This window comes from Trichoplusia ni (genome assembly GCF_003590095.1).
Source record: "Trichoplusia ni isolate ovarian cell line Hi5 chromosome 20 unlocalized genomic scaffold, tn1 tig00004208_group19, whole genome shotgun sequence".
NCBI lineage: Eukaryota > Metazoa > Arthropoda > Insecta > Lepidoptera > Noctuidae > Trichoplusia > Trichoplusia ni.
This window is the reverse complement of record NW_020799837.1, coordinates 8,468-25,372: the sequence shown is the minus strand read 5'-3', so window position 1 is coordinate 25,372 and position 16,905 is coordinate 8,468. Positions and strand designations below refer to the sequence as shown.

Sequence of the window (16,905 nt, the reverse complement as noted above, 5' to 3'; positions counted from 1 at the left end):
AAACGTATTAATTTATGTTTTTTTTATTTTACTTGTGAAATAGTCGCGGTAGGTCTATATCAGACTTGAAAGAGAATAAAATGACAAATTTTGTGAAAATTATTTATTTTCGAAAAACTTATATTGCTCTGCCAAAAGTCTTAAGATAAATAGCGTGATGTTTTTTTGTGTAAACTGATGACCGTGCTGCCTACTACTCAATGGGGTGAAAATACACCTCATAATTGTATTAAATGATGTTACCGGTGAGTCCAAATATTTAAAACTTTACTGCTCATGCCCCCTGCATAGTAGCGTTATGGTTTTTGTATATTTGTTTTATCATGTCTACGATAAGGTTCATGCAAACTTTGAACGAAATATATTCAGTAGTTTATGAGATAATTTGATATTTGTTTATAGATAGAAAAGGCTCCTGCTCACCCCCTGTAACGAAAAGCGAGATAATAGGTAAAAAGTATGTTGACCGGACCTCTCGTTGATATTCTCTGAAAATTTTAATCAAATCTATCCGGTACTTTCTGAGATCTTTCCGGACATACATACAGACAAAAAGACAAACAGACAAACTGACAAATTTCTAAAAATCATATTTTCGGCATCGGAATCGTTCGTAGACCAACCTGCAATTATTCTTTTAAAAAAATATTCAATGTACAGTTTTCACTTTTTTACAATTTTATTATATGTATAGATTTTACTATTAATAAATGAAATTTAATATAAACTTTATCTGATAACTGACTTGCTTTCTATAAGAGAGAGAGAGAGAGACAGTCAGAGTCTTACAACTGTAACTAAAAGTGTCGTTACATCTTTTGGTCTTCACTTTTTCCATCCAGCCCCGTTTCGCAACGCGATGAGGAACTTCGTTCCAAAAACCTATTGCAAATTTATTCTAGATATTTTTAAGATAAATTCCAGTTTTCCTGTTACGAAAACTTTTCTAGCCATTGTCGGTTACATAGTTGCAACTACAGGTCGAAACCTCCGTATCAACAAGATCAGACATATTGTTAACGAATTTCAATTTGAATTGCAAGCAACTTTGTAATATTCCGCGATGATCTATATGAATATATTACTAGATGAATATAAATGTGTTACACTGTAAGCAGAATATGCATTGTTGCGAGGTTGCTATTTTTACTGAGGTTGCAAAGTGCAAGGCAGTTCTGCTATCAAGATTGGATGTGATAAACAGACCTAGTTTGAGGCACGTTTTACAATCAAAGATGTGTCATCTATACGCCATGTACTTCTACAATACCACGATAATACTTTCCTATTTTATGTACAACAATTTTATAGAAATCGGTTCAACCATTCGGCAGCTACGATGCTACAGATATACATTGGCATCATACTTATTAAATTCTTCTAAAATTAAAAAAAAGAAGTGTATTTTATGTAAGTTACTTACGTAATAGCTAAGTCTCGAGTTCGATCCCAAGCTACGCACCGACTTTTTGAATGTTTTGTGCGTTATAGAAATAACTAGCTCACCCAGCAAACGTTGTTTTGCCAAATAATTATTTCTAGTAGTGTGCATTTTTAATGCCACATTATAAAAAAAATAACAAAAACAAAAAAAATCGTCCAAAAAATATTTTTTTTTTTGAACCCTAACACTTAGGGGTATGAAAAATAGATGTTAGTCGATTCTCAGACCTACTGAATACGCATATAAAATTTGGTAAAAATCGGTTAACCCGTTTCGGAGGAGTACGGTAACTAACATCGTGACACGGGAATTTTATATATTAGAAGAAGAAGATACCAAAGCTTTCGAGTAAAAATGTGAGCTATACGGTGTATGTTTCGACACATCGTTCTATGGGAGTATATGTTGGCACACACGCTTGTGCACCATAATGTGTTCTGAATGAAGAACCAAACCAGCTATGTAAAAGACTATGAAATGATGCAACGGTTTACTCACGCGTATTTATCGGGAGTGCTCGACAAGTTTCGGACCCAACCGGAGTCTTCAGTCATGAGAATAGGTTGACGTTCGAAGAGTGCGTCATTAGCCTAATTATAGCATTATTTGTACACCAAATAGTTCTCAGAAAAAAAAATTACAATTTCTGCTGAAAAAAAATGTTTAATCTCTCAAAATTAAACATTTCAAAATCCCTTTTGAAAATCAATCTCGAAAATCAACGCATACATCTCTAATGCATTCAACCCTTCGCGAGGGGCATCTGAGGAGCCATAATTAAGCCCTTTGATGCACTGCCCTTGGACCTAGTTACTATACTTGTATATATCTAGATGGATTTACGAGGGGAGCGAGTTGTTTTGATGTATGTACATTCAGCAACAAAAATTGGTTGACACAATTCGTTTTTTTTTAAACTATTCGTATAAATATTCCATGATTTGCTTTTGTTTCATCTATACTTACTAATATATAAAACTGAAGTTTGTTTGTTTGTTTGAACGCGCTAATCTCAGGAACTACTGGTTCGAATTGAAAAAATATTTTTGTGTTGAATAGACCATTTATCAAGGAAGGTTATAGGCTATATAACATCACGCTGCGACTAATAGGAGCGAAGATACAATGGAAAACGTGGAAAAAACGGGGAAAATTCTAACCACGTGGACGAAGTCGCGGGCAACAGCTAGTGGGGTGATAAAATTAAAAGCGAAGTCTGTTTACTGACTCTAGTTGAACGTGATAACGTAATAAGAAAATACTGATGGAATGGTTGCATTTTTGCATTGGAAAAATTGACAATGGAACGCCTCAGAGCGAGGTGACGCTGCAACTTTTCATGCGTGCAGCCGGCTCCATTGAAAGTTGTCACGTCAAAAACCTCGACAGCTGATGTACTTAGGACTCTCTTCACTAAGTCATGAATATTCTCTTCCATTGTGCTTTTATTTAGTAACTAGCTGTTGCCCGCGACTTCGTCCGCGTGGTTAGGATTTTTTAACGGAAGCCCTCGAAGATAAATAATTTTCCCTGTTTTTTTCCACATTTTACATTGTATCTTCTCTCATATTAGTCGTGTTAGTGAATGGTCTATTCAACACAAAAATATTTTTTCAATTTGGACTAGTAGTTCCTGAAATTAACGCGTTCCAACAAACAAACAAACTCTTCAGCTTTATATATTAGTATAGACGCAGGCATTCGGTAATTCATCCCCGCTTTTTCCTCCTACAACTTTTAAGCTTCTGAACCGATTTTTATTAAACTCTCTAAGAAATTTCGCATAAAGGCGAATCCTGTAATACAAAACAAAATAAATTGAAATCACTCAAACCGCAGACAGAACATACTAAACACCACATATTAAAAAAGGTGGAAAAAAATCGTTTTCTAAATCCGATTGTGTTACGACTTCTGTTGTTGATAGTACCTACATGTTCAATTGAAAATAATCAAAAGCGTATATTGAGATTTTTTTTATGTTGATTATAAAATAACTTCTTGTGTTGACCTAATGATCATTTTGATCAATTGTGATTTTTTTGAAGATAGTAATAGCAAATCTATCATCACAGTCATCACAAGTTCTTGCAATTATCTCAAAATCGTGGTAGCACAATATACCTAGAAAGAAAATAAATCATGAAAACTTAACGTTCAATTTTACGATGTGTGCTGAAATTCATTCGTATTTTTTTATATAATTCGTATAAAGAATCGGAACATGCATAAATATTTTATGCACTGCATACCTAAAAGCGAGTGCAATGTATCATTTCGTTATAATATTATGCTTTATCAAAATGTCGGAAACTGCGTCGGAATCAAATAACCTCCGCATTATCGGCGGACACGATATAACGGAAGGGGAATATCCATTCGTAGTTATACTTCTTCTGAAGATACTAACTTTTTATTTCAGACTTTGCACAGCTTCAATAATAACTCACAAATTCATACTCTCAGCCGCTCACTGCTTTGAAACTGCTCAAGCGAAAAATATCTTCATATGGCGCGGTAACTTCACATCAGAGCCGGTAAGAAGCGAGCTAGTTGGAGTTCGTAAACTGATTATTCATCCGCGATACTTTCTATCGAGGGATCGTGGTTTAAGGACGCGTAACGACATATGCCTGTTGCACGTTGAGGAGATGTCGGGGGTTGACTACGGGAGACTGTTGGCCGTCGACCACTTGACAATGATCGGGCTACCAGTGAAGTACATCGGTGGGGGAACCACGAGCAAGCCCGTGGGAGACAGTCTGAGACCTCTGCAAGTGGGAGAGGGCGCTATCAAGCCGTGCGGCAAAGAAGATGGGAAGCAGATACAATCGATTTGTGTGATGCCGAAATGTTCCACGGTGGAACATTCCCCCTGGCGTGGGGACTCTGGTGGTCCACTCGTGTTTGAAGGTAAAATCGTGGGCGTAGCCTCGTACACGCGGAGATATCTGCCAAGATCTGTGTTCACTGCCGTCAGCTCCTACTTAGATTGGATAAACGGTGAATTGCGAAAAGTTGAATGAGGAACAGAAGGAAAAAGTTTAAAGATTGTAATTGTTGTATGCTGTAAGGAAGCATAGATAAAAGTCTTACTTGCAATGTATGGAAAAACAGATAATACGGAACCCCATTACCGAGAATCCGCTATCAGTCCAACCGTCACCAGGCTGCATCTAATAAACCGTAATAGCAAGACAGATGAAATTTTCTCAGATCAAATATTAATGCTGCTACTATATAAATAAATACTAAAAATAAAAATCGCAATAAAAGCAATGGCTAAAACTTGATATTAATTTGAGGATTCATTTATTTTTCATCCAACCGCCTAGCTTATATTAGCGGAGAACAATGTGTCGCAAGTTAGACTCACACTGAAGCGGTTTATAAGCGTCACTTCACACATCTCACCAAAACGTCGTCCCTGTATACGTCTGTTATTGTCTGACATTAATTAAATGCTTTTGTTTCATTTATATACATACCTCTTCCATCGGATCAGGTACTCCGTCCTGTACCACCGGCACTAGTCCAATACTTCTGCTAATCCCACGGGAGTATTTAATGAGATCGAAATAATAATCCTACTAATATTATAAACGCGAAAGTTTGTGTGTATGTTTGTTAAACATGCACGCAAAAATCAATCAACGGATTTACACGAAACTTGGTACACAGATAGTTTATATCTTAATATAATAATAATATTCATTTATTTGCTATGAATGTAGGTATTTACAAATTGGTGTTATTAGCATATACAGAACCTTGTACATTCTACCCAGTAGGCATGCAAATTTTATACTTAACACTAAGGTTAAAAAATAGCTACATCAGCTTAAAAATTAAAAAAAATCCAAACATAAAAAGGAAAAAAAAAAAAATTAAATTACAATAAACTTGGATCGTTCAAAAAATCAGTAACAGAATAATAACATCTTTCTACAAGTAGAGCAAATAGCTTCCTTTTAAAACATCTTAATGTATCCTCTTTTATGGAATCAGGTATTTTATTATAAATAAGAGGAGCCATGCCAAAAATGTGATATATATGATATATATATGTGTATTAATATGATACTTTATAGGATAGTTTTTATCCCGATTTCGATGTTCCCGTTTGATAATTTTCGATTGGTAACGGGCGGGCTCGTGGGCAACCGCTAGTTGATTCATATGTAGGGTGACAAGTAATGTCATCCGCAATGCTATGCGTTTCTAACCTGTTGGCCAGTTAGGTTTAGTCAGTAAGGATCTGACACTACCGACCCCAACCCAATGGCGAGTGTCCATGAGGATTCCTTTCTATTCAAAAACAATATCAATCTTACTAAAAGTGTCAAGATGTGTCAAAAATATCGTTTTTTTGATCATGGTGATTTTTCTTCTTTAATTTCTACAAATAAATGATTTACTCTATAAAAATACAAAACATTTATGCAACTCTCCCCATATACTCCACCCCTTGCGAACAATTTAGGGAAGTATTTAATTAAGCCCTTGACCTTGATGCATACGTTGTATAAGTAATAATAGGCAATATAGCTATACTTAATCGTGTATACCGGCGTAAAGCGAGGGATGATTATTGATTGTTGTGTATAGGGAGTGACGCCGAAAATCAAAACATTTTGAATTTGTTTTAGTTGCAGAACTAGAACATTCGAAACAAATCGTAATATCGCTTTCCCAACCATGTTAGGATTGGATTCCATTGTAGCAGGATGCAGCTAACTACCAATATTTTACAAAGAGCGACTGCCTATCCGACATCCACAAGCCAGTTTCTTTGGCAACGGGATACCCTTTAGTTAGACTGGTTGCCAGACTTTCTAGCTTCTGACTACACGTAACGACTGTCAAAGATGTATAAATAACAGCCGGTCACTTCTAGAGTACAATACAAAATGTGCATGTATACCTACTGTATATACACCGTGATTTTTTAGTCGTCTTACAAAAGCAGCCCAGTTCATGTATCCAATGACTAGAACACGTTTTTATGGCGTGCCGTTGGCGGCGTTTTTATCATTTATAAGAGTATTTTCAGATTTCTCTTGTTTAATTTTATCTTCGTACTTATTATCTTAGTCGATGATAAAAAATAATAATCGCGCCTCGGGGTATTTTAAGTCGGATACATGAACTGGGCTCCTTTTGTAAGAAGACTAAAAAATCACCGTGTATAATGTGTGTATACGTGAACATGAATTGATTACATTATCAAAGAACAACAGCAAACTAAGAATGTGTTTAAAAATGATGGAGTATGACTTATAATACTTAATGAATTATAAACTTAGTGTAACGGACAGTCGCTACAATCAACATGTTTAATGAGCATCACGCAAGGGTCAGCCATCACCTCCTTTGCTCTATTAGAGAGGATTGCTCTATTATGACTTGACCCAAGCCGCAATTCTGGGCAATAACAACATATCCCGAGCATGAAGTTACTACTGTTGGTATTACAAGATAAAATTTATATTAAATCTAGCTGACCCAGCAAACGTTGTTTTGCTGAATAATAGCTGAATTATTTCTAGTTGTATGTATTTTTTAATGCTACATTATAAAAAAGTAAAAACAAAAAAATTCGTCCAAAAAATAAAAAGATAAATTTTTGCGGGCAAGCCTTGTCACTTAGGGGTATGAAAAATAGATGTTGTTCTATTCTCAGACCTTCCCAAAATGAATACAAAATTTCATAAGAATCGGTCGAACCGTTTCGGAGGAGTACGGTAACTAACATCGTGACACGGGAATTTTATTTATATGAAAATAAAAACCTAATAACTTTTAAACATGTCTAAGAACTATCGCACATAATACAATACACCTTTGATACAAACAAACTAAATTAAAATCGCTCAACCCGTTCGGGAACTACGATGCAATAGACAGTCACCGTTTCTTTGCGTGGGGGGCTAAAAGCAAAATATCTTAAACCCAGGCTTACTACTGAGCTTATAATACAAATACCTGCATAGATAAAAAAAACGGATTGAATCGAAAACTCACAATCTCATGTTCAAGTCTGATTTCTGACCGGGAAACATATGACGATGACTCTTCATAATGACATCGCCAACAACAGTTGTAAAGTGTCTCCAGGTTTCCTGCACCACTGTCTCCTCAGATCCGATGATTCATCATCGTTCCGCATCATCTCTCGAAGAATGTACCAGGACTGCTGCTTTAGAGGAAGTCAGGCCGTGTACTGTGAGTAACAGGACCTAACAACTCTCTATAGCGACAGACCGGTTTTGAAATCCTTTTGTAAGACAGCAGAACTGTGACCTGATGATGGCTCTCGAACTTCTAAATGTAGTACAATACAACACAGGGAAGGCAAAATAATTTGAAACATAACAATGACTAAATATTTTTTGCATGTGAGAAAATGCTGCGGGATCTGCAAACAATACCTAGGCCAAAAATATGTTTTTAATGAGATTTTGCTATCTCATGGCTACATTCTAAAAGTACAGCCCGAAATCACTAGCAGTATATAATGTGAAATATAAGTACTACTCAAGGTAACTTGTGAGACAAATTCAGTTTTTACCCGACTGCCAAAGAAGGAGGGTAATGTTTTTCGAGTGTATGTAAGTATGTATGTATGTCTTTTCCTTTGTGACCTCCTGTAGCCTAAACGGCTTGATGGATTTTGATGTATGAGGTATCGTTAGATTTGTCTTGATTACAGGAGTGTCATAGGATACATTTTATCCTAAAAGTCCCACAGGATAAAGACATAATAATATTTTTTCTAAATTTCCTTTTAAAAAAATATGTATGCGGTATCATTAGATTCATTTCAATCACGGGAGTAATTAATATAGGATACGTTTTTTCTCAAAATTCCCACGGGAACATGTTAATTCTGCGTCAACGCAAAGCAACTCATGCGTTAGCAAGCAAAAAGATAGGGCGTGGCCTGGCATGCGGCGCGCGGCGCGGTGCGGAGGGGGATATGCTCGAGTATACAGCCCGAATGCGGGCACACGCATAAGGGCACACGTCGTTGACGGTCGTCTCTAAATAGCGATTTTTTCGATACTGCCCGCCCGTAATCTAAAGCCAAATGTCGTCGAAATAATTTAAAATGGTACTTACATATACATAGTCTTCTACATCTACAACATTTTCGTTAATAAAAACAGCTAAAAAGTTATAAATAAAAAAATTATTATTAAAAAAACAAAATACCCGACTGCACACTAAAAAAAAGAGTAAAACAAGCCCCACAATAATATTGATCAATCAAATGCTAAAAACTAATTATGTAATACCGTTTAAACAATACCTATATTAAAATACACTACAATATGTGTTCTTAATCGATAGTTAAATAAACAGAAACTTATTTTGAATACAAATTTACTGAATATAATTTATAAATGTTGATGGAAAGCATCGCAGGCGGGGACCAACAGAGGCTTATTTATAGTCATTTCGGTTGTGCACCATTTAGCAGAATTTTCGTTGGTGGCGGTCAAGGTGGTCCCCGCCTGCGATGCTTTCCATCAACATTTATAAATTATATTCAGTAAATTTGTATTCAAAATAAGTTTCTGTTTATTTAACTATCGATTAAGAACACATATTGTAGTGTATTTTAATATAGGTATTGTTTAAACGGTATTACATAATTAGTTTTTAGCATTTGATTGATCAATATTATTGTGGGGCTTGTTTTACTCTTTTTTTAGTGTGCAGTCGGGTATTTTGTTTTTTTAATAATAATTTTTTCATTAGGTAATCTATTGAAAAGTACGACATTAAATTAATATGTGTGAATTTAGAAGTGCATCGTAATCGCAAATGTAAAAAAATTGTGGGGTCATAATTTTTTTTTTAATGCATAATCCTTTTCTCAAACTTTCATCAAATTCACACCATAATCAAATTTGTTTTCATTCCTATTTATGTAAATGGAAAATGAAATGCATTGATGACAGTCCGGGAAAAAAAATGCATATCTTATTTTTTTTCTGTTCCTCTAAAGGCATCTCGACCTGACCTGAAAAATTATTCAAAAAAATACAAGCTTATCACAAGTAACAAACAGTTAACAAGAAGCTGGTTTAAGAAGTATTAGTTAAATTGTCACCAGGTTTACTGCCCCACTGCCTCACACAGCTCTCTAAGGTCACATAGTAGATCAATGTACCATCATGTAGAAGCCCTCGAAGAATGTACCAGGGCTGGTGCTTTTATGGAAACCCGCCTATGTACTACGAGTAACATAGACACGATTCCATAAGAAACAACAGCCAGGTTTAAACATCTGATGGCAGATAGCTGTACCGCCCATACGTTTTATATATCGACGGAGGTGTGTCATTGTTGCCCAATGATGTTCCTCTCCTAATTTAATAAGATCATCATGATCCGGTGACCAGTTTTGTACATTTTTCCGAAACCGCTCCGAATTCTGAAAAATCAGGAAATTGCAATGTATTTAAGAATCACAAGAACAAGAATAGAAAACTTTCCATATATTTACCTAGTATAAAGAGTTCTCAGTTCTAAACAATTAGCCTGAGAGACGGATTTCACTTTTTCACCAGATGATCTTGCCCATCCACCAAAAAAGTGTTCACAACAATAACACTGTGCTCAATAGTCCGGTCGAAGTACTTATCCGAGTTACCATAAGTTCGCACTAATCTGAAAAGAGGTAAGTATCGTTTAAAACACAAATGAAATCTAAAAAGTCCTTAACCCAGAAAAAAAGTAATTCGTGATCTTATGTCGCAAAACGTCTAACCATACAATAAGCCCAGACAACAGAAGTACATAATGATCGAAAAACGGTGGCTCTTAGGAACAGTACAGTCATTTTAAGTAGATTCCTATTGGATCTTCATAGTTTTGTTCCTCTACCGTCACTCTTGTAGTCTGATTTCTGAGCGTCGAATCTCATAACGATACTCTTCTTAAAGATATCGCCAACAGCAGCTGTCGAAGTGTCTTCAGGTTTCCTGCACCACTGCCTCCTCAGATCCTCTGATTCATCATTGTTCCTCATCATGTAGAAGCTCTCGAAGAATATACCAGGACTGCTGCTTTAGCGGAAGTCAGCCCGTGTACTGCAAGTAACAGAGGATGGCAAGCCCTAGAGCGACAGACCGGTAACAGCCAGGCTTAAATATCTGATGTCAGGTCGCTGTACCGCCCATACGTTTTTATATCGACGGTGTCATTCATTCTCAAGTCTCGATCTCTTCAAGATCTCTTTAAAGTAGTTTCGTGTTAGAGCAAATTCGATAACAGCAGCAGACACGGCAATGTCTTAAGTTCTTTTATGTATAATTCAAGAATGATCTCCACCCGACCAGAACTGAAAATAAAGCAAATGATACAGTTTTGATCGTTGTCTGGCAATATGAGTAAGTTAATGCCTATCCTTTTTGAAAGAGCCACTAGTGGTTATGTTGCGTGTCGGGTTGTGGAGATACTTGCTCACATAGGCCACCTTAGACTTTTTCCTCAAACCGCCAGTCCGTGATATGGCCATGCCAAAAAAAGCCATACCGTGTCCATATATTTAAAGCGAAGCTATTCTTATCATTTTTCACACTTACCTTATCATTCTCGCTGGCGGCTGTTGTTCCGAAAAATTTTGGTTCTTTTTTTTCTCATTGGTCAAAAAATTCACTACATTTTCCAAAGTTACTGCAGTCCTTTATGGAAAATTGCAAAATGGTAGAGGGCAGGCTACGGGGTAATTTATAATCCAATTTCTTGCTATTACGCCAGAAATATCACGGCTCCGTGACCTGCTAATAATGCGAAAAATACTAAAGTTCATTCTATAATGAGATCTTCTGTTTATACAGCAGACGGATGACGTGGCACGTGATACCTTTTGATATTCATTCTTTATACAGTACTAAATACGAACTACAATTCAAGCAAGAGAGCTTCGTAACAATCAACTTACCTTGTTGTAATTCACCGCTTGGCGTGATCTTGTTCCAAGTCGCACCATATAATCTGGCTCTTCTTTCACAATGCTGAGTGACGTCAAATGGAATTTTAAATCAAATAGACTGTGTCGTTGTTGCCCAAATATGTTCCTCTACTATTTTGTTTAGATCATCATGTTTCGGTGGCTAGTTTTTTATAATGTTCCCAAACCGCACCGAATTCTGAAAAAATAAGGAAATCATGATTAATTTCCGTGTCACAAGAACCACTTAAAAATCTTATAATAATATGACCAATTTACCTAGTATGAGGTCAAGTTCATTCCAGTTAGCCCGAGCGACGGTTTTGACTTTTGCACAGGATATCTTGCTCCTGTAAATGAATCTTGTATATTCACTAAAAAAGTGTCCACTACAATAATAGTCCAGTCGAAGTACATAATTTCACACTCAGCTGAAAGTTGTTAAGATTGTTTAAAACACAAATGAAATCTAGAAAGTCGTCATAAACATATAAAAACTAATTAATGGTCTAAGGTCGCAAAACGTCTTTTCATAAAATAAGCCGAACAAGAAAAATAATATTGTTCCAAAAACGGTGGCTCTTAGGAACAATACAGACAGTTTTTGTAAATAACTGACTAAATTATTTTAGTCTGGAAGTCGAATCTCATGACAATGTCTCTTCATAGTGTCATTGCCTTCAACAGTCGTCGAAGTTTCTCGAGGTTAACTGCACCACTGCTTCATACTGCATCCTCAGATCCTACGATTCAACATTGTTCCACATCATGCAGAAGATCTCGAAGAATGTACCAGGATTGCTGCTTTAAAGGAGGACAGTCCTAGTACTGCAAGTCACTAAGACTGTTAACCCTTAGAGCGACAGACCGGTTTTGAAATCCTTCCGTAGGACAGCAGAACTGTTACCTGATGATGGCTCTCGAATTTCTAAATAAAGTACAATACAATACAGGGAAGGCAAAATACTTTGAGGCGTAACAAGTCTTTTCATGTAAGGAAATGCTGCGAGGTTTGCGAACAATACTTAAGCTAAAATATGGTGTTTACATTCTAAAGGTACAGCCCGAAATCACTAGCAGTATATAATGTGGAATTTAAGCACTACACAATGTAACTTTTACATAAATCTGTAGGTAACAGGTCAACCGTAGTTCATTTTCAAATTTTGCCCTGTGAAAAAAATTCAGTTTTTAGGTAATCTATTCAATTACCACAAAAGTGTGTCATCATATTAAAATGTATGTAAAACATTGTGATGTAGGTGAAGTTAGAAGTGCATCGTAATCCCAAGAATATGTAAAAATATTGGGTTGATACAATGGGGGTATAAACATTTTTAAGAAGCATGATCCTTTTCTCAAACTGTCCTCAAATATACATGGAAAATGAAATGCGTTGAAGGCAGTGCAGTAAAAAAATATTTTGGCTGACAGTTACAAATTATCACGTTGACCTGACCTGAATAATTATTCAAAAAAATACAACCTTATCAAAAGAAGAAGTCACATAGTAGATCACTGTTCCACATCACGTAAAAGCCCTCGAAGAATGTACAGGGCTGGTGCTTTTATGGAAACCCGCCTATGTACTACGAGTAACATAGACACGATTCCATAAGTAACAACAGCCAGGTTTAAACATCTGATGTCAGGTCACTGTAAGTGTTATATATCGACGGAGGTGTGTCATTGTTGCCCAATGATGTTCCTCTCCTACTTTAATTAGATCATCATGATCCGGTGACCAGTTTTGTACATTTTTCCAAAACCGCTCCGAATTCTGAAAAATCAGGAAATTGCAATGTATTTAAGAATCACAAGAACAAGAATAGAAAACTTTCCATATATTTACCTAGTATAAAGAGTTCTCAGTTCTAAACAATTAGCCTGAGAGACGGATTTCACTTTTTCACCAGATGATCTTGCCCATCCACCAAAAAAGTGTCTACAACAATAACGCTGTGCTCAATAGTCCGGTCGAAGTACTTATCCGAGTTTACATAAGTTCGCACTAATCTGAAAATAGGTAGGATTGTTTTAAACACAAATGAAATCTAAAAAGTCCTTAACCCAGAAAAAAAGTAATTCGTAATTCTAGGTCGCAAAACGTCTAACCATACAATAAGCCCAGACAACAAAAGTATATAATGATCGAAAAACGGTGGCTCTTATGAACAGTACAGTCATTTTAAGTAGATTACTATTGGATCTTCATAGTTTTGTTCCCCTACCGTCACTCTTGTAGTCTGATGTCTGACCGTCGAATCTCATAACGATACTCTTCTTAAAGATGTCGCCAACAGCAGCTGTCAAAGTGTCTTCAGGTTTCCTGCACCACTGCCTCCTCAGATCCTCTGATTCATCGTTGTTCCGCATCATGTAGAAGCTCTTGAAGAATGTACCAGGACTGCTGCTTTAGAGGTAGTCAGCCCGTGTACTGCGTGTAACATAGGTTGAAAATGACCGCGCGGTCTATGAAAAATACCAAAACCAAAAACATAGTTTTTTATTTTTTTTTGCCTTCGTTCTTTATATGTCCTATAGGTTCGAAATACAAATATGCTATTTTTTAAGATATGTGACGGTATATGGTATGTCGTATATAATACGACGTGACGATACTGAGTTTGTTTCGTTGTTTCTCATCAGGGTAGTCAGATAGGAAATGTCGAGTGTAGGGTTCTCAAAAAAGACATGTAAACGTGATGAATTAATATGTTATTTTCAATATAAATAACTTCAAAATTCAAGCAAGTGGACTTTGTTTCTATCAACTTACCCTAATGTAGTCCACAGCTTGGCGTGATCTGGTTCCAAGTCGCACCATAATATCTGACTCTCCTTTCGCTGAGCGAGTCAAATGGAATTTTAAATCAAATTGACTTTTTTGTATCGTTGTCGCCCAATGATGGTCCTCTACTACTATAATTATGTCTTCTTTGTCTGATGTCCACTTTTGTATAGTTTCCTTAATCTGATCCAGATCCCAAAACTTTTCGTTTCCCTCTTCAATTACGAAAAGCTAGCCATATTTGTTTTGCTCTGTATGGCCAGAATTAATACTACTCGATGAATTCTGAAAACATGCAATTTTTAATTTTATCTTTTTACCATACGATAAAAATTGTAAAAACACAGGAACCACTCAAAAAACTTACCATGGCATGACCGATTTACCTAGTATCTGCAGACCTAATGTTCCGAAGTCCTACTGTTCTTGTACGTTTCTTGACATTTTGTTCAGGACTTCTTCCCAACGATCCCAGAAATTCACGATGTGATCCAAAATCTTCAATTTGCCTATGAATTCAACAATTGCTCGACGAATTCTGAAAAAGAATGGCAAATGAATTTAACTTTGAAATCTATCACAATAATTCATGAGATCATTTCGTAAAACTGATTTCTAACATTTTAAGGCAAACAACAGTGAGAGAGAGACTCAAAACTTGTAGTTTTGAGTCTCTCTCTCACTGTTGTTGTGTGATGACCCCTCACTGTGGCATCTTATGACGATGACTCTTCATAATGGCATTGCCAGCAGCATCAGTTGTCGAAGTTTCTCGAGGTTGACTGCACCACTGGCTCACACTGCATCTCCAGATCCTATGATTCATCATCGTTCCGCATCATGTAGAAGCTCTCGAAGAATTTATTTCTGTGTCACAATAACCACTTAAAAATCTTATAATAATATGACCAATTTACCTAGTATTAAGTGCTCTAAGTTCAATCCAGTTAGCCCGAGCGACGTTTTTGACTTTTGCACAGGATATCTTGCTCCTGTAAATTAATCTTGTATATTCACTAAAAAAGTGTCCACTACAATAATAGTCCAGTCGAAGTACATAATTTCACACTCAGCTGAAAGTTGGTAAGATTGTTTAAAACACAAATGAAATCTAGAAAGTCCTCATAAACATATAAAAACTAATTAATGGTCTAAGGTCGCAAAACGTCTTTTCATAAAATAAGCCGAACAAGAAAAATAATATTGATCCAAAAACGGTGGCTCTTAGGAAAAATACAGAGTTTTTGTAAATAACTATTTGATCTACATGCTTTTGTTCTTCTGACTTAATTATTTTAGTCTGGAAGTCGAATCTCATGACAATGTCTCTTCATAGTGTCATTGCCTTCAACAGTCGTCGAAGTTTCTAGAGGTTAACTACACCACTGCTTCATACTGCATCTTCAGATCCTCTGATCCATAATTGTTCCACATCATGCAGAAGTCTTCGAGGAATGTACCAGGACTGCTGCTGTAGAGGAAGTCAGCCCGTGTATTGCAAGTAACAGAGGCAGGCAACCTCTGCAGCGACAGACCGGTTTTGAAATCCTTTTTTAAGACTGCAGAACTGTGACCTGGTGATGGCTCTTGAATTTCTAAATAAAGTACAATACAATACTAGGAAGGCAACATAATTTGAGGGGTAACAATTTCTTTTCATGTAAGGAAATGCTGCGCGGTTTGCGAACAATACCTTAGCCAGAAACGTAGTTATTTTTCCTACGCTCTTAAAACATATGTTCTTTGGGTTCAAAATAAAAATTTGCATAGCATAAAATAAAACTAAAGTTCAAGCAAGACAACTTCGTTTCTATCAACTTACCCTATTGTGATCAACAGCTTGGCGTGATCTGGTTCCAAGTCGCACCATAATATCTGGCTCTCCTTTCGCTGAGCGAGTCAAATGGAATTTTAAATCAAATTGACTTTTTTGTATCGTTGTTGCCCAATGATGGTCCTCTACTACTATAATTATGTCTTCTTTGTCTGATGTCCACTTTTGTATAGTTTCCTTAATCTGATCCAGATCCCAAAACTTTTCTTTTCCCTCTTCAATTACGAAAAGCTAGCCATATTTGTTTTGCTCTGTATGGCCAGAATTAATACTGCTCGATGAATTCTGAAAACATACAATTTTTTATTTTATCTTTTTTGCCATACGGTAAAGATTGTAAAAAAACACAGAAACCACTCAAAAAACTTACCATGGCATGACCGATTTACCTAGTATCTTCAGACCTAATGTTCCGAAGTCCTACTGTTCTTGTACGTTTCTTGACATTTTGTTCAGGACTTCTTCCCAACGATCCCAGAAATTCACGATGTGATCCAAAATCTTCAATTTGCCTATGAATTTCAACAATTGCTCGAGGAATTCTGAAAAAAAAATTGCAAATGTAGTTGACTTTGAAATCTATCACAATAATTCATGAGATCACTTCGTAAAACTGATTTCTAATATTTTAAGGCAAACTTACAAGTTTTGAGTCTCTCTCTCACTGTTGTTGTGTGATGACCTCTCACTGTGGTATCTTATGACGATGACTCTTCATAATGACATCGTCAGCAGCAACAGTTTTCGAATTGTCTCGAGGTTGACTGCACCACTGGCTCACACTGCATCTCCAGATCCTATGATTCCTCTCAATCTCTCCTCCTTCCTCTCTCTCATCCTTTTGTAAGACAGCAGAATTGTGACCTGATGAT

The 16,905-nt window shown here is 36.3% G+C and overlaps 1 protein-coding gene across 1 annotated transcript; it reads left to right on the top strand.

The window, feature by feature from the left end:
* Positions 1-3,669: 3,669 nt before the first annotated feature.
* LOC113506640 (chymase-like) lies at positions 3,670-5,063 on the top strand. Its single transcript, XM_026889469.1, has one exon. The coding sequence runs from the start codon at positions 3,712-3,714 to the stop codon at positions 4,468-4,470; it is 759 nt and encodes a 252-aa protein (XP_026745270.1). The 5' UTR covers positions 3,670-3,711; the 3' UTR covers positions 4,471-5,063.
* Positions 5,064-16,905: the final 11,842 nt, after the last annotated feature.

Bases quoted from the DNA above. Each gene is read 5' to 3' on its own strand.
- LOC113506640 (XM_026889469.1), top strand. From the start codon at position 3,712: ATGTATCATTTCGTTATAATATTATGCTTTATCAAAATGTCGGAAACT.